At 30.4% G+C, this 13,766-nt stretch overlaps 1 protein-coding gene across 1 annotated transcript; it reads left to right on the top strand.

The window, feature by feature from the left end:
• The first annotated feature begins 241 nt into the window (after positions 1-241).
• Positions 242-12,332, top strand: LOC124913251 (F-box only protein 6-like). The gene is made up of 2 exons (XM_047453847.1): positions 242-1,302; positions 12,017-12,332. The coding sequence occupies exons 1-2, from the start codon at positions 242-244 to the stop codon at positions 12,330-12,332; spliced, it is 1,377 nt and encodes a 458-aa protein (XP_047309803.1).
• The last annotated feature ends 1,434 nt before the right edge of the window (positions 12,333-13,766 follow it).

Here is a 13,766-nt window from a genome sequence, read left to right as displayed (position 1 = left end):
TATATTGTAAATAAATCTTATTATCATATTTAATGTTAAGTTATGTTTATTTAGGGTAAATTAGAAATAAGATTCCGTTGTTCAATTTCAATTCTCATATTTGTTTTAATTCATTTTTTATTATTTAGATTTAACGATTATTTAATTATCTTTCCATTTTACAGCTTCTCATATAGAAGGTTGATGATGATCAATAATTGAGCTCCATATTGAAGAATAAAAAATATTAACCTTGAAAATGATGGAGTCAGACGAAACGCCTACTAGGAAAGTAAGTAGAAATAAGTGGACCATGTCTTCGTCTAATGAAATGTCACCAAAGATATGGGGGAAATTCCCGGAAGACCTCTTTGAAGTCGTTGGGGAAAGATTACCAATTGTTACTGTCTTTCGTTTCCTTTCAGTTAGCAGAAAGTGGAACACCATGTTGACTTCCCATACCTTTCAGGAACGATATGCTAAACTTTCCATCACTCAACCTTGGTTCTACACTATCACCAAAAACAGTGTAAACAACGCATTTATGTACGATCCCTCCTCGAACAAATGGTATCGTTTAAAATTACATTCTTTCCGAGAGAAGCTGTTTATCTTCCCTCTAGCTTCCGTTGGCGGTATTGTTTGTTTGACAGATATTAATCAAACACGTTTCTTCGTTGGTAACCCGCTTACTCAAACACTCAAGGAGCTTCCGGCTTGGTCAAACATGGGTTGGTCTGGAGTAGCAGTGGGAATGTGGATGAATGGAAAATCCTTAGCCGAGGGCTACAAGATGCTCTGCTTCAGTAACAACGGTCAGTACATAATTTATGACTCAATTGAGAATACGTGGTATAAATCAGGAGCCATGCCGAGCATAAACATGCCATTGATTTTGAACATGCGTTCACAAGCTATCTATGTCGATGGTTGTCTCTACTTTATGTGTTCGATTCCAGATGGTATGGTCTCTTACAATATCTTGTCGGGCATTTGGAATCATATCTTAGTCCCGGATCCTTATATTTTTATGGATGACCGATTTATCGTTGAATGTGGGGGACGAATCATGCTGGTTGGTTCAATATTGATTGGCATAAAACCGTGTGTTTCTGTTTGCATTTGGGAGTTAGAAAAAAAAACTTTACAATGGAAACAGGTTGACACAATGCCAAGTGAGTGGTGCATGGAATTGTATCGGAAGAACAATAACATGATTGGTGTAGGTAACAAAGACTTGATCATGTTGTGGTTTAGATTTGAAAAAATGAACATGTTGGTTACTTATGATGTTTCAAAGAAAGAATGGTTGCAAGTTTCAAGGTCAATACTTCCTAGAGGAATGGCACATCAAAGGATTGTACGTGGCATTACATTCTATCCTTGCATTACTACAACAATTTAAGTTACTATTAACAATTTTATTTTATTAATAATGGATTTTGTTGCTTATTTGAGAAATATTATGTTGGGATTTTGTTGCTTATTTGAGAAATATTAAGTTGGTATTAACAATTTTATTTTATTAATAATGAATTTTGTTGCTTATCCTAAGAAATATTAAATTGGTATTATTATAGTTATTACATTGCATTTTGATTATTGTTGACTTTATATGAAAATAATATTTTTTAGGTAGATTTATAATTTATGTGTATGCAACAGAGGAGTGAGTGAAACTCATTTCCTTTGGCCTTTTCAATTTCTGATTAATAATTGTATCAATAGTTGTATGATTGCAATCTTTATTCTATTCTTTTTAATTCTTTTTAGGGCATGCTTGGTATGAGTTTTCGTACTCAAGATATGGGAAATGGAAAGAATTGAGATGTTTGGGTGGAGATTTTGATTCTAGGATATTAATCTGATTCCCAGATACATGATTAATCCAATTCTCACTAAATTGGGGGAGGAATGAATCTCATTCCGGAGTGATACATTTTCTCTCACATTATCTCCACTCTCCTATTTTTGCTTCTCCCACCCCTCTCTTATTCACACTCAAAGCCCCATTTCTCATTCACCTTCAAAATTACTTATTTATCCCTATCACTTTTATATATTTATCTTTCTTATTTTATTTATTTTATTTATTTTATTTGTTTTATTTATTTTACTTATTTTATTTTATTTAATTATTAAGTTTTTTTATTATTAAATATAATTAATTAATTAATTTTTAATATATTTTTTTCTACTTTATTTATTTAATTAAAATTACAAAATATTATTTTTTTAATATTATAATTGTTTAAAATATATGTTTAATTTTAATTTGACTAATTATTAATATTTAATATTTTATAAACTTTATTTTATTTGATTATTTTATTTATAAAAAAAATGTATCATTTTTTAAGTATTTTAAAATATATATATATATATATATAATTAATATAATAAAATATTATATATTTATATTTTATTAAATTAGGACTGATAAAATGAATCATTCTTTAAGTATTTTAATATATATATATATATATATATATATAATTAATATAATAAAATATTATATATTTATATTTTATTAAATTAAGACCGACTTCAATATTTAATATATTTTAAACAATTATAATATAAAAATAATAATATTTTGTAATTTTAATTAAAAAAATAAAGTAGAAAAAATATATTAAAAATTAATTAATTAATTATATTTAATGATAAAAAACTTAATAATTAAATAAAATTAAATAAGTAAAATAAATAAAATAAGAAAATAAATATATAAAAATGATATGGATAAATAAGTAATTTTCGAGGTAAATAAGGAGTGAGTCTAGAGGGAATAACAAGGTGAGAAAAGCACCTCCCAATTATAATTATAATATTATATATATATATATTATAATTATATTATAAGTTATTTTATTATTAACATAATACTAATTTTTTTTTATTTATTAAATAAATAATTTCAATTATTTAAATAATATTAATGAATAATTTAAAATAAAATTTTAATAATAATTACAATAACTAATAATAATATAATTTTTTTTTTAATTAATTTTAAATATTATATATTAATAATAAAATTAAAATAAATTAATTAAAATATAAGACTAACAATAAAATAACAATTTTATATAAAAAATATTAAAAAATTTAAATATGAAATATTTTAACAAAAGTTATCATTATAAATATTATAACATGTTCTAATATATTATTAAATAAAACGTTATATTTAATTTAAATGTATTTAGTTACCATTAATATATAATATGTTTATATTTAATAGATAATTATTTATTTATAATTAGTAAAAAATTTGAAACATTCAACATTTTTTTTTATAAATATTTTTATTTTTATTTTGAAAAAAATATAATTAATAGGATAATATATTAGATGTTTATATTTTATTAAACTATATCATTTAAATATTTTATATATTTTAAACCATTATATTATAAAAAAATAATATTTTTATACATCTATTTTATCCCATGTATTATATATTATCTATACAAATTTATGTTAAATGTAAAAATTGGTTTGAAATAATTCTTAATTAGTATTCAATTCTTCTTGAGAGGCTAGACAGGTATATAGACTTCAATATTCACTAATTATGCATTTAATAAACATGTTTTGTTATTCATTAGATAAAAAGAAATAGCATACACCTAGAAGATAACTGAATTAAAAATATAGAGTCATGTACGATGTTACTATGGTTAGTCTAGACTTAAGGCTTCAGCAAGTAGAACTCAATAATTTTTCTCCAAAAGAAAAGTTGGCTTCAACAAGTAGAACTTAATAAATTCTCTCAAAATGAAAGTTGATTATCGTCCTCTACCATCCTCACCTAAATGATGTGTGAATTATAACACTATTATCGATCCTAAAATCTAACAACTATTTACGTTCATTAGAGAGGATGGTGAAATAATATTTGCTAAAATATTGTCTACAGTTTTAGAATGCAGTTTTGAGTTCTAACATTATTTATCATTTTTTAAGTACTCAATCAATCAAAGATAGCGTTTGAGAATTACCTATTTGGAGGATAGGGTTTTGAGTACTTATTTTGAGCGATAGGGTTTGAGAATTACCTATTTAGAGGATAGGGTTTCGAGTACCTATCAAGAGATAGGGTTTGAGAATTACCTGTTTGGAGGACAATGTTTCGAGTACCTATTGACACATAGGGTTTGAAAATTACCTATTTGGAGTAGAAGGTTTTGAGTACCTATTGATTGATAGGGTTTGAGAATTACCTCTTTGAAGGACATGGTTTTGAGTACCTATCGACATATATGGTTTGAGAATTACCTATTTGGAGGACATGGTTTCAAGTACCTATCGACATATATGGTTTAAGAATTACCTATTTGGAGAATATGGTTTCGAGTACCTATCGACATATAAGGTTTGTGAATTACTTATTTGGAGGACAGGGTTTCAAGTACCTATCAACATATAGGGTTTGAGAATTACCTATTTGGAATACAAGGTTTCTAGTACTTATCGACATATAGGGTTTAAGAATTAATTGTTTGGAGGACAGGATTTCGAGTACCTATCGACAAATAGGGTTTGAGAATTACCGTTTTAGAAGACAAGGTTTTGGGAATACCTATTAATAGATAAGGTTTTGAGAGTATCTATCTACATATATCATTTTTTAGAATACATGTTTGGAAGACAGGGTTTTGTGTACCTATCAACATATATTGTTTGAGAATGAACAACTTGGAAATAGGGTTTCGAGTACCTATCTATAAATAGGGTTTGAGAATTAGATGTTTAGAAGAAATGGTTTTATGAATATCCATCGACATATAAGGTTTTGAGAGTACCTATGGACATATAGGATTTCATGAGAATACATGTTTGGAAGACTGGGTTTTGTCTTCTGACAAAGTCATGTACGAACGACATTTCGACCTATCGACATATAGGGTTTTGGTGACAAAGTCTTGGACAAATGACGTCTAGACCTTTAGAAAGATAAGGTTTTGGTGACGGGGTTGTGTACGAACAACGTCTTGACCTATCGACAAATAGGGTTTGGGTGAAAGAGTCTTGCACGACATTTTGACCTATAGACAGATAGGGTTTGAGTGAAAGAATCATGCACGACATTTTGACCTATTGACATATAGAGTTTTGGTGACAGAGTCATGTATGAATGACGTTTCCACCTATCGAGAGATAGGGTTTTAAGAGAAGGAGTTGTGTACGAACGATGTCTCGACCTATCGAGAGATATGGTTTTGAGAGAAGGAGTCGTGTACGAATGACGTTTTGACCTATTGAGAGATATGATTTTAAGAGAAGGAGTTGTGTACAAACGACATCTCGACCTATTGAGAGATAGAGTTTTAAGAGAAGGAATCGTGTACGAACGACGACTCGACCTATCGAGAGATAGGGATTTGAGAGAAGGAGTCGTGTACGAACAATGTCTCGACCTATCAAGAGAGGGTTTTAAGAGAAGGAGTCATGTACAAATTATGTCTCGACCTATCAAGAGATAGGGTTTTGAGAGGAGGAGTCGTGTACGAATGACGTCTCGACCTATTGAGAGAATGGGTGTTGAGAGAAGGAGTCGTGTATAAACGACGTTTCTACAAATCAAAAGATAGGGGTTTGAGAGAAGGAGTCGTGTATGAACAACATCTCGACCTATCGAGAGATAGGGTTTTAAGAGGAGTCGTGTATTAACGACGTCTCAACCTATCGAGCGATAGGGTTTGGAATAACGAGATTGTGTACGAACAATCTCACATGCCTATCAACATATAGGATTTCGATTACTTGTTGACTAAAAATGTTTCGAATAACAGGATTGTGTACGAACAATCTCACTTACCTATCAATAAATTGAATTTTAGGTTACCTGTTGACTAACGGGGTTTGGAAAAGAAGGGAATGTGTACAACCAATTTCACATATATCAACAAATAAAGTTTAGGCTACTTGTTGAATAACATGGTTTGAAATAACGGGATTGTGTATGAACAATCTTACCTAACAGACCGATATTATTGGTCTTCATATAATTGATAGGAGTACATAATTCTGGTTTGGTACTCCTTCACGTAATCCCGGGTGATATACCTGTTTGGTATTTATTACGGTAAAACCTAGGTACATGGAAAAACCTTAGTATCTGTTGGGGTGATAGACACCGTGAGGTGGACTATTTTGAGTGTGGAATATTATAAATAAAAATTTATAAATAGCCAGAGTTTGGTTTATTTTATTCATTTTTAAAATAAAAAGTATAATCCCCAACAAAGTCGCCAAGAGAGCTGTAAGGGTAACCCGGTCTATGTCCCGTTCCATAACTTAGTACGTGTAGAGAGACACATGGCAATATAGAAGGACTATCGAGGGAAGCTCAAGGTTGATGTGTTTCAACATTGGTTTGAATTCCATGCCTCTTTTAAAATAAAACATTTAGTTTTTAATTTTTTTTGAAAATACCTAGATGTGGTAAGAAATTAGTTATGTAAAATCAATTAATCCTTTGTTTAAACTTTAATAATCTGGGAGGTTAAATAACAATTTAACCTGAACCCGATTTAAATTAATTAAACATAATCAATTTAAAAATTATTTATTTTAAAATCCGAGTTGCAAGAGATTTTATGAAAATCAATAAAATAATACGTGTACAAACGTATTTATACTAGAGTTTCTAAAAAAATAGTTCGTTTTCAAAATTCTTTTAAAATAAACAAAGTCTGGCTTCTATAAATCTAATTTTAACATTCCTTATCTTTAATTAGTAGTCTATATGTCCTAAATGAAGATAGGTTTTAAATAATTGTACAAAATTATTCAAAGAAGAGGTGTGTACATGTTGTGTCGATGTTCAAATTTAACAAAACCTGAAAATACCAGATGAGAATGTCATAATTTAAACATACATTCCAAACGGGCTTATCTAAAACAATGGTTTAGGCGATATCTCAAAAATTTGAAAAATATAATTTCCGAACTTTCGAGATTATTTGAAAATGGGTTCGAGTTCCAAAATTACAAAAATAATTTTAGATTTTGAAAAGTGGAACCAAATAGGCCATTGGACCAAAGTCCTAGGGTTTGGGTTCGGTTTGGCCGATGTGGACTCGGTTGGGCTCGATTAAGACTAGGGTGGTTCGGACCAACGCTCGGTCATATGGGTCAAGGGACCGAAGTGCTCAGTCCTGGGCTTGGGAGGCTCGATCCTAAATTCGGATGGCTTGGTCGACGACCGGGGAAGCTCGTTCCCGGGTTAAGTTTGTTGGTCTAGGTGCTCGGTCCTAGGGTTAGGTAGCTATCGGTCTTAGGTGTATGTTTAGGGTTAGGTTTATCGATCATAGATATAGGGTTATGGTCAAGTTTGCCTGTCCTAATCTAAAGGAGGCTACATCTTAAGGTTATGTTTTCTCGGACCTAGGTTAAGTGGAGGCTCGGTCCTAGGTTAGATTTCTCGGTCCTAGTCCTCAGTTCTAATAGTTTAGAAAGCTCGGTCTTAATCCTTAGTCCTAGCTGAAGAACACCAATCTTGGCCCTCGATCCTAACTGAAGAATACCGGTCGCAATTCTCGGTCGTAGTTATAAATCTTAGGATCAGATCCTAACTTATAAATCTTTGATTGAGATGATGAAATCAAGATCCGTAAGCTACAGTAAGTTCATATGATCATGAAGATAAAAAAAAACTCAACATAAATTGCGATTTTAAAGTTCTTACAATGATCAATTTTAAAACACCATTTCTAAGTTAAATTTTGGGATATTTTAAATTAGGCCATTTCAAGGCCTGATTTTTGTTCCATTATATTTGAAATGATGCATATAGTTAATATAAACCGAAATAAGAACATCATAACATCATTAAAACTGTTTTTGAAAGTTGAATCAAAATCTATTTTTTTTTTAAAACTCAATATTATCAAACCTGATCAAAGTGATGAAAATTACTTAGAATTTATCCTAACATTTTAACAAACATGTATAACAACGAATTGGATCAATCCATATTAAAAACAAGAACATGAAATTTCAAAATTCAAGAATTTCATGTTTTTTTTTTCTTAAATTTCAGTTTGATCAAACATGATCAAAACTTGATTACAAATGTTTGGAAATCATTCAAACATCTTTACAAACATTTATTACAACTAATTGAATCAACAAATCCAAATTAGAAACAAGAACACAAAATTTTAAAAATCCAGTTTTAAACTTTATTTTTAAAATTTCAGTTTGATCCAACATTATCAAAACGTGATTACACTTACTTGTAAATTATCCAAACATGTTTACAAACATGTATAACAACAATTTGGATCAAAAACTCCAAATTTAAACCAAGAACACAAACTTTTTAAAAAATCAATTTTTAAACCAAAATTTTCAAAATTTTATTTTTGGTATATTTGATCTTGTTTCTTTCTAAAAAAAACCTTATAAATGACATACGTAATGATTCTAAACAAATATAACACATGATCAAGAATTAGAATAAGATCAAACTGATCAAACAAGAAAACTTGAAAAAATTCAAAACTTTCAATTACAAATCGAAATTCAAGTCTTTTAAATTCATACCAATAGCAGGAGAACACTCATGAGAGGAGTTGTAAGTGATCAAGAAGCCTGGATCGAAGCTTGAATCACCGGAGAATGTTTTAACAAAAACTATTCTTGGCTGGAATTTGCAGCTCTTGGTCCGAAGTGAATTGGGGTGTATTTGATGGATATTGTTTGATGATTTGTTAGTGGAAGGGTAGTGGGTATTTCTATTAGGGGAAGGTTGATTGAGAAGGGTTAATTTAAGACGAAATTAACCTCATATGAGCTAATTCCTAAAATCCTATCCGGTAGATGACAACCTTATCTACAATGGGATAAGGCTGGAGGATAAGGGGGAAACGTAGGCGCTGACTAGAGGGTCACGTGGCCAAAACAATCAAGAGATTTTATCGCCTGTGGAGGAAACTAGAGCTTTAGGAAGGTTGGACGCCAAAGAGGTTGCGATTCTAGCGAGCGCAGCGTTCCAACGAAGAAGACGGTTGAAACGACATCGTTTCTCCTGACTCCATCTGTGTTCTGTCCGCGATCAGCTATATTGACTAACAGGGTTAGTCCATCCCGTTAGTTGATTCAATACGGGCGCGTGCGCGTGGCTCCTTTACACCCTGTTGCGTGGGAGCGTATGGGCTGTTGGAAGAGATCTGGACGCTCATTTGACGATCAAGAATCCTGCTACATAGATTAAACACAATTTCAGCTACTCAGGATTATAAAATTATAATTTTATTTAAAAGGTTATTAAAAATCGATTTTTAGTCCCTTTTAAATATATTTTTTTAAACAAAAATTTCATAAAAAAAATATTTCTAGAATCATCATAACAAATATGATCATATTTAATTTATTTTGGGAATTTTAAGGTATTTTATTTAATTGGTTTAAGTTATGAATTAAACATAAATCTTAAATAAATTATGGTTAAATATTTTTAACCCCTTCTTTGGTCTAATTTAAGTAAAATAAATATAATATTTTATACTCAAATTATTTTTAGAATTTTGGAAAATTTCCTTAAAATTTATTTATCACAATAATTAATCCTTAATTAGATTTTAATTCATTCTTTCAGTTATTTTCAATATATAAATTCAAAATACTATTTTAATACTATTAAATATAATACTATTATTTTGAAAATAGGGCAAATAAAATTTACATTCAAAAAAATAAACATAATTAGGCAAATTACATGGTGGCCCTCCAATTAATCTAATCGCTTATTTTTAGCTTTAAATTATTTTTTAAAATAAATCTTCCCTCAAACTTTAGATAAGTCACAAATTTCCCTTTTGTTAATTATTTTGGTTAAATATAATGACTATTATTATATATATTATATTTAATCATTAATTTTATTAATATATATAATTTTAATTATTAAATTATTTTATATATATTTAATCTTTTAAATTTTTAAAGGATCAAATTAAAATTTAATTTTTAGAAATCATTAATTAAATTAATTAAAAATAATTAATTTACAAGATTATTTATTTAAAATCAATAAAAGATGTACGTATACAAACATATTTTTCATTTGAGTTTTTTTTAGTTCGTCATTTGGTGATACATAGAAAAGGGATTTCGCGCTTCATCATCTATACCCGTTTAAAACGGTCTCTACTTTATAAAGTTTGACCTTTGAAAATTGGTTGTATAACGTTTTATTTTAACAAATTATTTTTTCGGTCCTAGACATGCGCATGTTTGCGCATATTTATAATTGTAACAACAATATTTAAATTTTGATACCTATTGCCGATAATGATGACTAAGAAAAAATATACTTCAAGAATATCAGTTTAAAAGACATTAGACTTTAAAAATAAATCACAAATGATTCCTTATATAAATATTTTTGTGGAAAATATTCAAAAATATTTTGAAATTATTTTCTATTTTTTTTTGGATTTTTAGAAAATGGTTTGAAGTCCCAAAATTACAAAAAGTAATTTTGGAAATTGAAAAAAGCATCCAAACAGGCCATATTATCGATGTCCATGGTCTTGGGTGCGTTTTTATCGGTCGGGGTCTTAGACCATCAGTCCTGGATTGGAATCCCTCTGTCGAGGTTGGTATCCGCGGTTAGGTGCTATAGCCTCCTAGTCCTAAGTCTAAAATCCTCGATTAGACCTCTTAGTCCTAGATTCAAAAATCCTCGGTCGGATGTAGAACATTCTCGGTTGGACATCTCGGTCCTAACTGAAATTCCTTCATCGGAACTCTCGGTCCAAATTAGAATTTCTTGACGGACCTCTTGGTCCTAGTCGATATTTCTCAATCGGATCTCTCGGTCCTAGTTGTAATTTCTCGGTCAGATCTTTCGGTCATGATCGAAATTTCTCGATTGGACTTCTCGGTCTTAGGTTCGAAAATCCTCGGTCGGATGTCAAACATTCTCGGTCGGACATCTCGATCCTAGATGAAATTCCTCAATTGGACCTCTCGGTTTCGAAATTTCTTGGTCATACCTCTCGTTCTTCGTAAAAATTTCTCGGTCGATCAGACCATTTGGTTCTCAAGAATATTAAAATTGTAGGTTTTTCAATTTTGATAGTGGTTTAGATTCTTCAATTTAAAGGCCCAATTAGCTTCACAATGCTTTTAGGAACATTATGAACATCATCCCAATGTATCATTCGAACTAAAATATGCTCAATTTGTTCAAACTAATTTGAAGGCAAAAAACTGGGTTTTTGATTTTTAGAGTTTAATGAAATGTAAGGAGCTTCACGATAATTACATTATACTTCATATGATTGATTGATATCAAAATATGAACACTAATGGTTCATTTTGATCAATTTAAGAGCTTAAAATTTTTATTTATTCTAAAATTTTTGATTTTGATCAAACATGATCGAAATGGGTTCACAACATTATTAGAAACATGTTAGGAAGTTTTTTGAGCTGATGTTCATGAGGATTAACTGAAAAATAGAAAACCCGATTTTGGAATTTTCAAATTCAAATTTGGGGTTTTCTATTTTATATCGATTGATCTGTTTTAGCTTTGATAAAAAGCTTTCAAATGATCCTAGGATCGTTTTCTATGAAGAAATCCAACAACTAGGCAGTATACAAACTTATGAAAACTAAAATATAAAATTTTAATTTCAATGTAGAAGATTGAATTAGAGGGTGATTGAAAGTTTACCAAGGATCAAAAAAGGTCAGCGCGATCGGCACAAGTGGCATATCACGGCACGACAACACAATAGGCACATACAACACGATTGTCACAGGTGATACGATATTGTCTTGAATCGGAAGTCATCAAATCGGCAACACAATCACCATTTATCAAAGGTAGCGCGATCGGAATGGATAACACGATTGACACAAGCGGTACAACCCGATCTACACGGACGACACAATATTGTCTTGCGTCATAAGTAGGCAATTAATTTTCTCTAGTCTAGGGTTTTTTGTATATTTGTGAATATCGTTGGAATTTTCCGTTGATTGCAATTTATCTGTGATCATTTTTTAGGTTTTCTGCAATTACTCTGTTCTTTTTCTCTGTTTTTGCCATTACGGGGAAAGGAAAGAATAAAAGTAATAAATCTAAAGAAGTTAGGAATTTTGTGCTGGAAGGAATCAAAGAAGCAGTTGTCAAAGAAATTGAAAAAATTACTAAAGAAGTTTACAAAGAACAGCAGGATACCAACACAAGTAAGCAATGTTCTCCAACTACTATTGGGAAAATTCCTGTTAAAAATGATGCAGGAAAACTAGGGAATAATGAAGGAGTTTGGAAGATACGCTATAAGGAAAGAGTTGATGGGCTAAAGAATCAAATTAAATAGGTTCTTATGCATGTCAAAAGGGGAGAAATTGTCATCAATAATGAGAAAGAACAACAAATTACAATTCAACTCAATATCCACTATCTTCAAGACTGGAATCTGTTGAAAAAAGAAGAATATGAAGAAATTGTTCTATGGTCAGTTGCTACAATGAAGGAGCTGATGAAGACTCCCAAATCTAAGTCATATACTATCATGAGCAACTCGACATGCAAAACTAATAAAGTCTGGAAGCACAACAATACAAAAAAAGTCAGAAGATTATGCATATAAAAGGAAAATCTACTCGGGAAATACACACAAAAGTGGAGGTATTGAATTCTCCATTTGAATTTAAATTGCCTACTGAATTAGGGGAAAACTGTATAAAGGAATTGAAAAATGTAGTTGTGGGAAACTACATAGGAAAAAGTAGAGTATCCTTCCCAATTACTAAAGATGCACTATTGAAACAATGGGAAGGAAAAGGGTTGAAGAAGATTTCAGCAAATGTCCATTATTTATATTTCCTTAAATTCAAGAAGGGATCTAATTTGGAGGAAATTCTAAAAAATGGGCATACATATATAGGATCCAATTGTATGAAATTGTAAAAATGGTTTGAAGACTTGAACCTATTGAGTAAGCCAAAAAACTGCACATATATGGTTCAAGCTTTGGAATATACCTGTACATATGTATAATTCAGAAGCACTTAGTCATTTTGCAGGTTTATTGGGTAGACCATTATACATGGATCCAATTAGAATTGAGGTGCATCTTAGAAGTACACTACCGAAAAGTATGACCGTAGTAGATAGAAAAGGAAAACCTATTGTCATGTTAATCACTTATGAGTGGAGGCTAGACAAATGCTCTTTCCACAATACCTTCCAACATGTAAGCCCAAAATGTGATTTGGTTAAGGAAGAAGATCCGAAAATTCAAAAAGGCCAGAAAGTAGAGATGTAGGCAAATGAACAGAGGTTTCTATATAAAGAGAAAAATGTGGTTAAAGAATAGGAAACAGAAGATTAAGAGAATTTTGTACAAGAAGAAAACAATACAAAGAAGGAGGTGGAACCTCAACCTAATAATTTTGAAGAGATAGTTGAGGATTCTCAATCAAATCAAGTTGAAGTTGTTGCTGATGAAAATATAGAGAAAGATACTCAGGTTAATCAAGAGGAAGAAGATAATTCCAAGGTTGATATAGAGGAATCCAAAGTTGCCGAAGATTCTAAATTTGTAGTTGAAGGAAATAAAGACAGTGATATAAAAATTCAAGTTGAGAACAAATAAGTGAAGAGCCCTAGAATCCTAAATAATAATTCTTTCTATCAAATCAGAATGGGTTCATATAAAGAAAGAAATCAAAATAAGAATAGGCAGTATTCATCAACCTCTTCAGTTCATCCCCTTTCATTGCAAGAGGAAGGGGAAGGGGAAGAGGAA

This window comes from Impatiens glandulifera, chromosome 8, assembly GCF_907164915.1.
Source record: "Impatiens glandulifera chromosome 8, dImpGla2.1, whole genome shotgun sequence".
Classification (NCBI taxonomy): Eukaryota; Viridiplantae; Streptophyta; class Magnoliopsida; order Ericales; family Balsaminaceae; genus Impatiens; species Impatiens glandulifera.
This window is presented reverse-complemented; position numbering and strand designations above follow the sequence as displayed.